This window comes from Thalassophryne amazonica, chromosome 2, assembly GCF_902500255.1.
Source record: "Thalassophryne amazonica chromosome 2, fThaAma1.1, whole genome shotgun sequence".
Lineage (NCBI taxonomy): Eukaryota > Metazoa > Chordata > Actinopteri > Batrachoidiformes > Batrachoididae > Thalassophryne > Thalassophryne amazonica.
In genome coordinates this window covers 40,700,442-40,713,927 of record NC_047104.1, presented here as the reverse complement: position 1 = coordinate 40,713,927, position 13,486 = coordinate 40,700,442, and the positions used below count along the sequence as shown (strand labels likewise).

General features: G+C 38.1%; 1 protein-coding gene across 5 annotated transcripts in view; it reads left to right on the top strand.

Moving 5' to 3' along the window:
* The window catches only part of itfg1 (integrin alpha FG-GAP repeat containing 1), a 578,524-nt gene that overhangs the window by 509,232 nt on the left and 55,806 nt on the right, over positions 1 to 13,486 (top strand). For all 5 annotated transcript variants that reach the window (XM_034185393.1, XM_034185381.1, XM_034185366.1 and 2 more), the window contains one exon: positions 5,539 to 5,621. In XM_034185393.1, the coding sequence (XP_034041284.1) occupies positions 5,539 to 5,621 (83 nt within the window). The remainder of the gene's footprint in view (positions 1 to 5,538; positions 5,622 to 13,486) is intronic.

The window sequence follows — 13,486 nt, the reverse complement described above, 5'->3', positions numbered from 1 at the left end:
CAGAGGAGAAAATAAAATACAGGCGAGTGCGGACAGAGGAAAACATGAACACACTAAAGAAGGATTTACAGGAGCAAAACTGGGAAAAGGTATACAGTGAAAGTGATGTTGATAGTGCATATGAAACTTTTTTACAAATATTTACATCATTATATGATAAAAATTGTCCAATTAAACAAGACTACAGAAAACAAAAAATCCAAGCTCGACCATGGATGACGAAAGGGTTACGAAATGCATGTAATAAGAAAAATACACTGTATAGAGAATTCATAAAACTAAAGACTAAAGAGGCAGAAAATAGATATAAGAAATACAAAAATAGATTAACTAATATTATACGGGTATGTAGGAAGGAATATTATAGTAACATATTATATAATAACAAAAACAATATTAAAGGAATATGGGATATATTAAATAGCATTATCAAAAATGGTAATAAAAAACAGAGTTACCCTCAGTATTTCATTGATAATAATGTCAAGAAGGAAAATAAGGATGAGGTAGTCAACGGTTTTAATAATTTTTTTGTAAATATTGGACCAAGCTTGGCAGAAAAAATTCCCGATTCCCAACCTGAGGATTGGGATAATAATCTCATAGAAAGAAATCCCTGTTCAATGTTCCTCACAGCAGTGGATGGAAATGAAATTATAGACATTGTGAATAATTGTAAATATAAAACATCTACCGATTTAAATGAAATTGATATGGTGGTGGTAAAACAGGTCATTGAATGGATTGTAGAACCATTAACATACATCTGTAACTTATCATTTCAAACCGGTAAATTTCCCAATCAAATGAAAATAGCTAAGGTTGTGCCGCTGTATAAGACTGGGGATAGACACCACTTCACAAATTATAGACCTGTTTCTTTGCTTCCACAATTTTCCAAATTATTAGAAAAGTTATTCAATAATAGATTAGACAAATTCATAAATAAACATAAATTACTTACTGATAGTCAATATGGATTCAGAGCACATAGTTCAACATCACTTGCATTAATAGAATCAGTTGAGGAGATTGCAAACGCCATAGACCACAAATTACATTCAGTTGGAATATTTATAGACCTTAAAAAGGCTTTTGATACAATTAATCATGACATATTAATCAATAAACTTGAACAGTATGGGATTAGGGGGTTGGTGTTGCACTGGGTGAGAAGCTACTTAAGTAACAGAAAACAGTTTGTGAAGTTGGGGGAATATACATCATCATGCTTGGACAATGCTTGTGGCGTCCCACGGGGGTCAGTATTGGGTCCAAAACTGTTTCTAATTTATATAAATGATATTGTCAATGTTTCCAAAATATTAAAATTAGTATTATTTGCAGATGACACAAGCATTTTTTGTTCAGGGGGGGATTTGCAGGAGTTACTGAGGAGGATCAGTATAGAAATGGGAAAATTGAAAATATGGTTTGACAGAAATAAATTATCATTAAACTTAAGTAAAACAAAATACATGTTATTTGGCTATTGTAATACAGACATACAGGTTCAGTTACAAGTCGAGGGGGTAGATATTGAAAGGGTACATGAAAATAAGTTTCTGGGGGTGATAATAGATGATAAGATAAACTGGAAGACTCATATAAAACATATACAAAGTAAACTGTCAAGAAGCATTTCAGTTCTAAACAAAGCGAAACATATTCTGGACCACAACTCACTCCGCATTCTTTACTGCTCACTGGTTTTACCATATTTACAGTACTGTGCAGAGGTATGGGGTAATACTTATAAAGGTACAACACAATCACTATCAGTAATGCAGAAAAGAGCTATAAGAATTATTCATAATACTGGCTATAGAGATCATACAAATCCACTATTTTTACAATCCAAATTCTTAAAATTCACAGACTTGGTTCATTTTCAAACAGTACAAATTGTGTATAAAGCAAAACAATTTACTTCCAGCAAATATTAAAAATATGTTTTTTAACAGATCAGGGGATTACAGTCTGAGGGGGAAATTTAATTTAAAGCATCAGTGGGCACGAACAACATTAAAAGGTTTCTGTATTTCTGTCTGTGGGGTGAGGATGTGGAACAGATTGGGAGTGGGGCTCAAGCAATGTCCAAGCATGAACCAGTTCAAACAGCGGTACAAAAATATGTTTTTTTTCTGGGTATAGGGAGGAGGAAGGGTAATGAGGGTTAGGGTGTTTTTGTTGTTTGCTTCGGCTTGTAAATATATAGTATTTTGTATGTAAGTAGGTATGTGTAGGTGTATATTTATGTTTGTGTATATATATGTGTATATATGTATATGTGTATATATGTGTATGTTGATGTGTATATGTATGTGTGTGTATATATATGTATATATATATATATATTGATATCGGTTTAGGTGTGTAGGAATTTATGTGTATATGTGGCAAAGGGTATTACTGGTTGTGGGGAAGAAGGGGTAGGGATAAATAAGCTGATGCTTCACCCTACCCCTTTTCGGACATGTTGGGTACACAGTAGGAACTTTTTTGTTGTTGTCTTTACTGATCTATCTTGTAATTGTTGTTGTATCAAATGTTCGAAATAAACAGTTTTCATTCATTCATTCATTCATACCACTGTATGTTTATGATAGATTTAACATCTTGTTCTAATCGTTCAGACGAGCTGCACTGTGATGCGGTGCGCTGATGCAATCACTCGCTCTGTTCCCTTCTTTACTCGATTTGACGAGCTGCACATAGTGTTGGCGAGCAGAGCACGCCACGTTGCATGACATTTATGCGTGAAAGATTTTTTTGAACATTTCAAGATTCTCTTTGCACAGTTGCACGCGCCGATGCCACTCTCACATTCAGTCTACACCTGTTAAAGACAAGTTTACTCTCCTGCACGACACAGTGTGTGCAAGTGAGTGCATCAACGTCATGCAAGTGTCAGTGTTGTGTTTCATTACACAAATGAGCCTTAAAGTCTAAGTCACACTGTGACGGATTGAGGAAACATATGAGTAACAGATACGTAGTTTGATTTCTGTTTGTGTCCATTTTTATCCTGTAGAAAAACCTTTCTCATTCATTAAATGTGTTCCTTGTCAGCTGATGTCCGGTAAGTCTATTGGAAAGTTTTGTGCATGCTCAAGACTTTGAGAAGACACCAGGTAGTTGGATGTTTGTTTACAACTTTATGTACTTGTTTGTTAGCTTGCCACTGGACAACCAATAGGCATTAGTTTTATCTGTGTTGTATCTGTTTGTCTTCTGTTTGCATCCTTCCTTAAAGTCGTTAACATTTGATGGTTGCTGACTCATTCCATCAGAGCCCCAAATCTACCAAAGACTGACAGATTAGGCCATTTTTGCCACTGGACAAATTATTTCAAACCGTTACACTGTGACTACACCTTCAGGTGGAAACTGTGGGACTCATTGCTGATCATGTTCAGATGTATACTGTTTGCACCCTGCTAGGGTAAAGCTAGAGTGACAGGCCATTGCACCTTTTTTTGGCCATTCCTGCACCTTAATTTCTTAGTGTGTAGTGGCTCCATCTTCAGCATCCTTCTCCTGATATACCCCAGCCCCACATTCTTCTCTGCACATACCCAAACCATCAAATGCTCAGAATGTTTATGGCTTTTAAATCATTGATGTTTGGATTCTCCCTGTTTTCAGTCTCTTAAATTCACATGAATCTGACCTCAGGCTTCCTCTTATTTCATTGCTAAATCTCGTCACAAAATCAGTTGCGGAGAAGAGTTAAAATGGACACCAAAAATGTCACAAGAAAAGGATTTTCAAAGATGTAAAATAGCCTTGTTTCAGAGAAATTCTTCTCTTTTTTTTGCCTAAAAAGGCAAATAATCTTGGTTTTACACTTGGAAAATGATCCCATTTTAAGAAAATATCTAACTTTGTCTTAATAAGTTATTATGGCTACTATCAATAGTAGCCATAATAATAATCTGGCAAGATTGTACCAGTTTTCAAACGGGTGTCTATAAATAAGATAAAAACACTAAATCTGAGGGAAATTATCTTGCTGCATGGACACATAATTTCACTTGACATGATGCCTTGAATTCAGATTGTAAAATCTAGAAATGAGCATGTGAAACACTTAAAATAAGAAATTAACTTTTAAAACAAGATCAGTTATCTTACACTTCTAAATCTAAGTTTTTTTATTTATCTTGGTAAGAACCAAATCATTTGCAGTGTATGTATTGCATTTCAAACATGAAGTTGTAGAGCTGAAAAGACTGTGTGATTTGTTAATGAAGTTTGTATTTTGTGCAGCAGATGTGGTCACGTGATTCACAGAGGTTAAATTGGACTCCACTGGTCTTAAAGAAACCTCAGTGCTATTGCTGTGTCTGTCATATCTCTGCTGTTTGTACAGTATTTTTGCCATTTCCCATCTTACAAATGCAGAGATTTCTTCTGATGTTTCATGCTTTATTATAGTGTTAGAAATCAACAAAAGGACCTAAGAGGAGGCAGACACGACTTTGGCTCCAATGATTGACCAGTGGCAAATCTGACCTTACTGGGCAATTATGGCACCCACCTCCATATGTGGGTTACCTTTTGCGCAAATTGGAGTGAAACACTTAAATTTTGACCTTTGACTCAACTGACCTTGACCACAATGATTGGCTGTTGACAAATTTGATCTTGCTGGGCAAGTCTGGACCCTACCTCCAAATTGGCCAAGTTTGGAGCAAGTCAGGGTGGAAAAAAAATACATTTTGGCCTTTCACTCCAGTGATTTTCACCCCAATGATTGGCTGTTGACAGATTTGATCTTGCTTGGCAATTCTGGAATATACTTCCAAATGAGCCAAATTGTGTGCAAATAAGAGTGGAAAAAAATTGACCTTTGATTCCAATGATTGCCCTTTAGTGTGTTTGATCTTGCCTGGGCAGTTCCCGAACCCACCTACATACTGTATGTGGGCTAAGAATGTGGACATTGGAGTAAAACTCACATTTTTGACTATTGTTCCCAATGACCTTGATTTTGGAAACAAAAGAAAAAAAAATGGAAATGGTGGAAATCACCAATAGGACTTGGGAGGAGTGGGTGAACCAGCACTTCTCAAATTATATAATATGATGCTCATCTTCCAAATGTCTCAAGATTTTGAGAAAACTTTGGCGTTAGTTTGAACGATGCAGTGTTGTCAAGTCACTTCTGTCTTCAAAGCGGACATTAGTTCTGCTGGGCAAGTGATATTATTGGGTGAGAAAGACAGATCATGACAGATAATTACTGACGCACATGCTCTCACTCCACAAACAAATATCAGATATGAAAATATTCACAGCCACTAACTCAAACCTGTGTTTCTTGCAGCCACAGTGATTTATTTCAAGGAGCAGGTTATGTGCTGGGCTTAAAATAGATACAGCACACTATCTTTAGCAAACAAAATTACACTATCTGAGGCATCTATTTTGTTCATGTGCTTGTTGTAGAAATTTGCATATGGTTGCTTGTTTATTCTCATGTATTGTATTTTTTTTATCTCTTTCTCACCCACCCCCCTGTTTCTTCTCCAGGATATAAGGAAGCAGGAGTGGACGGCCATCATTCCCAACTCGCAGCTTATTGTCATCCCCTATCCGCACAACAAGCCCCGCAGGTATGCGTGCTCACAGACAGATGAGTGTGCATCATTTCTAATGGCCGTTTGAGTCTCGTTTGCAGCCATACGATTTGCTGTTGAAATCTAGGGTGCTTGTTGCCGTGGATACTCTTCATTCCCACAAACATTCCATCTGGTTCCACTTAACAGCATTTTCTGCAGTTAGGTCCATAAGTATTTGGAAGGTGACTTTTTGTGTGTAATTTTGTCTCTGTATGTGCCCAAACGTTTTGACTGGTAGTGTAAGCGTCTATATTATAATAGTCAAGTGGCTTCTGTGTGCGTATGTGCTTGCGTGCATGTGTGTGTATGGCTCTGATCACGCCGAAACTGTTGAGAGCTGACATTTTCCATTTGGTATGCTTATGTATGTTGGGTCAAGGATGAATGCTGTGAAAATGGAAAGTTGATAGGACTAATATTTTTGGAGAAATTAGCAACTTTAGCTAAGCAGTAAACAATGGACATTGTGCTGCAATGCACCATGGGAGTTTTGGGTTTTGGGATTTTAAATGTTGTTATTGTGGTTCATGTTAGTTTAACAGTGTTGTTAGTGCTATTGATTCATTGTGTTTTTGTAATTCAATTGGTTTAGTCAGCTTAGTTAAGTATTATGTTGCTGTTACCATGAGTGACGTAAGTGTCATGCTCTTGGTACCATAAGTGAAAGGTGTATTGCTTTTAATGTCCACCATTGTCTCTGTTTATCAAATTAAAAGCACCTGCTTACAGCAGACTGCAGAAAAGACAAAAAGTTGTGCATGTGTGCAATTTTGATCACCCAGTGTTATTGATTTATTGTGTTTTGTAGTTCAAATGGTTTAGTCAGTTTAGTTAAGTCTCATGTTGCCGTTACCATGACTAAAAACTCCATTGTGTTTGATGTCTTCCACCACTATCTCTCTTTGTGCATGTCTAAAATTATGCATGTCTAAATAGCACCTGCTTGCGGCAGAATGCGGAAAAAACAAAAAGCTTTCCGTACATGCGTGTGTGTAACTTCGATCACGGAGAAACTGTGGACAGCTGACATTTGCTGTTTGGTTTGCGTATGTATTTTGGGTCGAGGATGAACGCCACCAAAACGGAACATTGATAGGACTAATATTTTTGAAGACGCTACAGATTTTAGCTAACAATACTGAACAATGGACGTTGCTAACTACATTCTAGACTCACATACCATTCCAGCAGGGGGCGATAAATCATCTTTAAATTAAGAGCGTGAGTGTGCATGATTTTATTTAATAAGTGCATAAGTGCATAATATAATTGTAAATACATTAAAAATGCATGGATGACACAAACACTTATTTCCATTGTGGTCCATTTAAAAATCAAATGACAAAAAAGACATAATAATAAAATAAAATAATAATGTTGTTGTTGTTGTCCATTTGGCTGCTCCTGTTATGTTCGGGGTCGCCACAGTGGATACAGCCCGATCCACATTTGTATTTGGCACAAGTTTTACGCCGGATGCCTTTCCGACGCAAATCCAGTGTAACCTGGAGAAACACACAGCTGCTGGTGATCCAAAGAGGTCTCCCATCCAAGTTCTGCACTGCTTAGCTTCTGAGATCTGACAGGATCAGGCTTACACAGATAATAATAATAATACTGATAATAATATGATAATAATAAAAAAATAGTGTGTATATGATAACAGCAACCTAAAGAATTTATAAATACATTAAGACAGTAAATTAACATTGAAAGATTACATAATTAACAGGAAATTAAAGTGTTGAGTTCCTCTTCTAAAAATTGTTGAGGGTTAAGGTTCTAAAAACATTCTGGACTCATACACCATTCTAACTCATTATACAAGCTTTGCTTAATTTATTACGACCCTTGAAAAATGTCAGCTACCTATTTTATAAACAACCCAATCTTCAGCCCGTGGAGCCCCACAGGCAATGCACTGGTTATTGTTAATACAAATCAACACTGGTATAGTATGTTTTCTTTAGACAAGACATTAAACAGATACATGAATATTTCCAAATCACTGAGTATGTTTTAGGCTTCATTTACATCAATCATTAAGAAATACAAACAGTACGGCACTGTATTGGTAGTTACCAATACAGTCTTAAATGTGCAGAAACCAGTGAGGGAAGCCACCGAGACACTCATGACAATTCTGAAGGAGTTACTGGCTTCTGTGGCTGTCATTGGATAAACTGTGCTCCAGTCACCACTTCATGTTAGAGTGGAACAGACAGGGATTTATGGCTTTATTTGCAAAATACAGATCGAAGATATTGTCTTGTTCAAACAACCTGTTATCGTGTGAGCACAAAACCTGTGTCATGTGCTCAAGTCATTCCATATCTTTGGTGCACTAGTTATTACTTATAAAGGAATATGCTTCGTTGTCAGCGCTGCACTCAATAAAATTGCTTTCATTTGTGTAATGCATTTTTGTTATCGCAAGCTAAAGCGGTAATGGGTCGTAGCAGAGCTGCTCGTAAATCATAAAAGGATTCGTTCAGAACGCAGGGCCACTGTAACCCCTGTGTTTTTTTTACTTTCTTTTTATTGCATTTTCAGGGCAAAAAGGGGATAGAGAAGGGGAGGAAAAAAAGGAGCAAAGAATGGTTGCTCAGGCCTCTACATCAGTACAAAAACAGAAATATCTATACAGAAAAACGGTTACATCTGGCAAGATATGAATTCCATTTTTCCAAGTTTTTTAAGCATGGTTCAATTATTAATCTCAAAGTGTAAGTTAATTTTTCCATACAATATATGTCACTTTAACCTGTATTAAAGGTAATAAAATGTCTTCAGCATTCATGCAACATAGGAGTTTACACAGCTCAGTTCACACTGGAAATGGGGCAAGGGGGGGGGGGGGGGGGGTGGGTGGAGGGATCAGGAGGTTAATTATTTGGTGTTTTATAAATTCACTCACAAGCTGTGAATCAATTAATGCTTTAAGGCAACCAGAGTGTCTTGTATCGCACTGTGCACAGTTTAAAATCACTATAGATTATGGATCGTTATTGCTCAAAGTCCACATATACTCGTGGACTGTGTGACTTTTTAAGAAGCGAATAATTTCTGCATTACTTTGGCTGGAAGAGAAAGTGACATTTTACAGCAACATAATGTGGACGCATTATCATTAAATGGACTGATTTCTACAGCGCTGTTCCATCTGATGCAGACGCTCAAAGTTCTTTACGATGATGCCTTACAGTCTCTCTCTCACACACACACACACACACACACACACACACACACACACACACACACACACACACACACACACACACACAGATGTCAGTGCAGTGCACACCAGACATGTGGCCAAATACAAAAGTATTTGTATTTGAAAGTACTTAAATACATTTTTCAGAGTATTTGTATTATTTGTATTTATATTTCAAATACATCGCCGATCCCAAGTATTTCCAAATACTTTTACAAATACTTTTTCAAATACTTTTCAAACTTGGGAATCTCTGTGACACCGTGTTGAATATAGATTGTGATAGTTTGATTATTGCCTGTGATATTATAATAGTGAATTTGTGATAAAACATTCAATCCTTTACTTATCAATAGTATTTGGTCATGCTATTTTCGCAATAAATTGTCACCGGTTTATCAGTTTTTGTGTTGATTTGTTGTTTATAGTTCATAGAAAGTATTTGTATTTGTAATTCAAAAATCTAAAGTATTTGTATTTGTATGTAAATACAATGCAAAGTATTTGACCCTGATGTCTGGTGCACACCAGCTGCACACAGGGAGCAACTTGGGGCTTAAGGTCTTTGCCCAAGGTACCCTCCTGTTTATCTGGTGCTGAAAAATGAAGGCAACACTGAAACCTGCAGTTCCTAGAATGGCCACTTGAGGCTGACTTTAAATGCAAGCTACTTGCATTTGGGGCGGACTTTACACCGAGCGGCTGATGAAAACATCACAGAGCTCAATACAAATACATGTAATTTGATGACTTTTCAAAGGGGTCAGACTCACCAATAAAGTCAATGTAACATACAATGGTTCATTTCAGGTCAGCTTGGTGTATAAATCTCATCATTCCAGGCAGTGAGAGCTGCCGGGTGGCTGTTAGAAGGAAGTTAGAGACAAAACTAAACCAGCGGATTTCAATAGACAATCAATGCAGCCCGGGCTTGTTTTCATCGGGAGGCCATTTCTCACTTTTGGATTCACCACTTCGCCGGAAGTGACGTGTATCCACCCCAACCATAGAGGATGTGCACGTGACATAGTCACACCCGGAAGCGAGCAGTATACCAGCATGCCTGCCGGATGGTAAACAAAGCGACAGCAGCTGTGTTCACTTGTCCATAAACTGCACTGCAAGGTGAACAACGAGACAGTCCACATGTGAGAACACAAACAGAAAAAACATCATGAATCAAATAGTTTTAGACTGTTTTCAGCCAGTTGGAGCTCTGTGAGGCATTTTAATTAATGATCGGTAAAGCTCAACCAGTGTTGTGTGAATGAACACCGGTAAACGCACAAACTCCCACATTTGTGACAAAACAATGATGATCATTAAAGCAAATTACTTTGGTATGAAAAATATTTAACATGTATTTTACCTGCATGTCTCACTAAGCAGGAGGGACAACATAAACTAACCCGTGCACTGTGGATGCACGTGATTTTCCTTGCCGCCATTCAAAAAACACAGCGAAGCACAAAGCAACTCACACTTTCTGTGATGATCTGAGACACGCATTATGATGATCTTGTTCACAGACCCTGCAACGAAGTATTTGTATCCCTGATGAAATAGTTGTAGATGTTTGGGTACTGAATGTCAGGGACATATTCACATGCCAGCAGCTCCAAAAACATCCACAAAAAACATGGGTCCTGAAGGCCAGTCCACACAGTGTTCGTTACATACCTATCCTTCACTGACTTTACTACAAAAAAGGATTTTGCTCTTAGGTTGTGGAATTTTGGAACATTCAACTGCTGTAAACAATTGATTTCTTTCAGTCATTTTCCATCCAACATGGAGGTATACCATCTCAGTCCATGGTTTGATGTCGTCGGTGCATACTAGGGATGGGTATTGATAAGATTTTTTTTATTGATATCGATGCCATTGTCAGTTCCACTTATCAATCCGATTCCTTATCGATTCCCTTATTGATACCTCTTGTGAATTTTCTGTGTACTAAAAGTAGGCTTTACATGTTTTCTATGTCAACAACATTTTATTGAGTCTTAAAGTAAATAAATATGAAATTGGTCACTGGATCCTTGAGCTCTGGACATAAACAGAAATAAACAAAATCTGTAGTTTCTGTCAAAAACATTTTGATCAATTGCAGTTTGTTTGTATTACAACAAGAGGTGTCAATTGATTTAAAACGGCGAAGTTATTAATTTCGACCGGACTCTTATCTTTCTAACTTAACTCTGCAGAGAGCGGCGCAGAGTTTGGAGCTGTGCGAACGGAACTAAGGACAATTCTCGTTTCTTTCTCACAACAAGACAAGAGTCCCAGTTAGTGACTTTAATCTGCACAAAAGTGACTCATGATTGACATCTTTAAATGGCTTGAGAAGCGGACTTGCCACTTCTGAAAAGCAGCAAAGCAAAGAACCAACAAAACAGTGGGTCAGAGCACTGCTTCACTGCTTCCAAACCAGAGCCGTGCTGCAGAAGCAGTTGATTACAGACCTGCTGCAGGATCTGTAATCAACATAAAGAAATGATCATTTCCCCAATAAAACACCATCAAAACAAAGGTCGCTCTGAAGGACCGATAAGGGAATCGTTAAACAAAAAGTCTATTGATGTTGGTGGATCAAATCATTTCTTAAATATTCGCGAAAAGAACTGGTTCTCGATGCCCAACCCTAGTGCATACCCTCTAGTATATAGCCCCATGTTAAAGTCCTCAACTTTACAGCACAAATAAGCATGTTTACAAAAATCAGTTTTGGTTTGTATAGCTCATGACAGTTCTACTTAGCTGAGGTTCCAGAAATTTTCTGAGGGCACGGTCATTGTTGGGTGTGTGGAAAATGGTCAGGAGGATGAGTATTGGTACCTGGTTGACCAGTTTGTGAGGTGGTGTGGGGAGAATCACCTACATCTGAATGTGGCAAAGGAGATGGTAGTGGATTCCAGGAAGAACAAGCACTTGCCTTCTCTGGTCTGCATCAGTGGTAATGATGTGGACATAGTCCCATCATATAAGTATCTGGGCATCTACCTGGACAATAATCTGGAGTGGTCTACAAACACAGAGGCCGTCTACAAGAAGAGCCTGAGCCGGCTTTACTTCCTGAGGAGGCTCAGATCCTTTAGTGTATGTAACAGGATGCTCCAGTGTTCTATCAGTCTGTTGTTGTGAGCATCATCTACTTTGCTGTGGTCTGCTGGGATGTAGGCATCAAAGGAGAGGATACCAACAGACTGAACAAACTGGTCAAAAAAGGCAGGGTCTGTTGTTCGCTCCAAGCTTGCCAACCTGGAAGAGGTGGTTGAAGACAGAATGCTGCCTAACTGCTGGAAATTAAGGACAACACCTCCCACCCCTCCATAACATTTCGGAGTGGCCTTTTATTGCAGCCAGCCTAAAGGTGCCCTGACACTTGCACACACTTCGTTGTGACAATCCCCCCCAGCTGTCTTCCCAGCTGGATGCCGTGCTTTGTTCTGCTGGATGCTGCGCTTTGTGCACTGGGCGCTGAGTATATAAAATAATTATTTTGTAGCGGATCAATCATTTTCTCTGAGTTGGCTGTTGAAAACTCCTCTAATCGCTTTCGGAATCACAGAGAACTGTTTCAGCTGGAGCTTTTTATTCCTCTCTCTCTCTCTCTCTCTCTCTCTCTCTCTCTCGCACTTCATGAGTTGAAGAACGCATTTGGAACAGTTTAAAAGGTAATTATTTGTAATATTTGTATTGTAATACCTTGGTAAAACAGTTGCATGTTCATTCCTTCTTATGAGCTGCTGTAAAATGATGTTTATCATAGATTTAACATGCCGTTAAATCGTTCAGATGAGCTGCGCTGCGATGATGCGTCATTTGTGTAATGTTCATGTGAAGTTCACATAATTAATGCACACTTGCACGATGGTTTACGTGTCTACTCTCCTGCACGGCAGAGTGCATGCAAGTACACAGATCAAAGTCGTTCAAGTGTCAGGGCACCATAAGGCACACCTGTGCAATAATCATGCTGTCTAATCAGCATCTTAATATGCCACACCTGTGAGGTGGGATGGATTATCTTGTCAAAGGAGAAGTGCTCAATAACCCAGATTTAGACAGATTTGTGGACGGTATTTAAGAGAAATAAGTGTTTTGTATACATAGAAAATGTTTTACATCTTTGAGTTCAGCTCATGAAAAATGGGAGCGAAAACAAAAGTGTTGCGTTTATACTGTTGTTGAGTGTATCGCTCTGTCTATCTATCTATTTTGTTCTATAAAACTCATCAGTTTAAGATATTTTAATCCATGAAGTTATGAAAAACAAAAGCAATCTGAGAAGGACTCAAAATAAAAGATATGTGATTCACATCGTGACCCGGACTTTACCTGGATCCGGATTCCACAACACAATGCAATAATTACTCACTGATTAATAAGTTGATGACACTGATAGTTTTTAATGTCCAAACTCCCTTTTATGAAAAGCGCTGTCCAGACCACAAATATAGTTGTTAATCAAGCATATGAATCAAAGTTAGTCTGTTAGCCTTCGCTCACTTGGCAACTACAAAATGGGGGCATGTTCTGGCATCCTTTGTTCCACCTAGATCACGCTGGTCTTGCACATACTCCACGTCTTTACCCATTTATGGGTTGGCCAGCAGTTAGTTCAGAGTCAGGTACTACC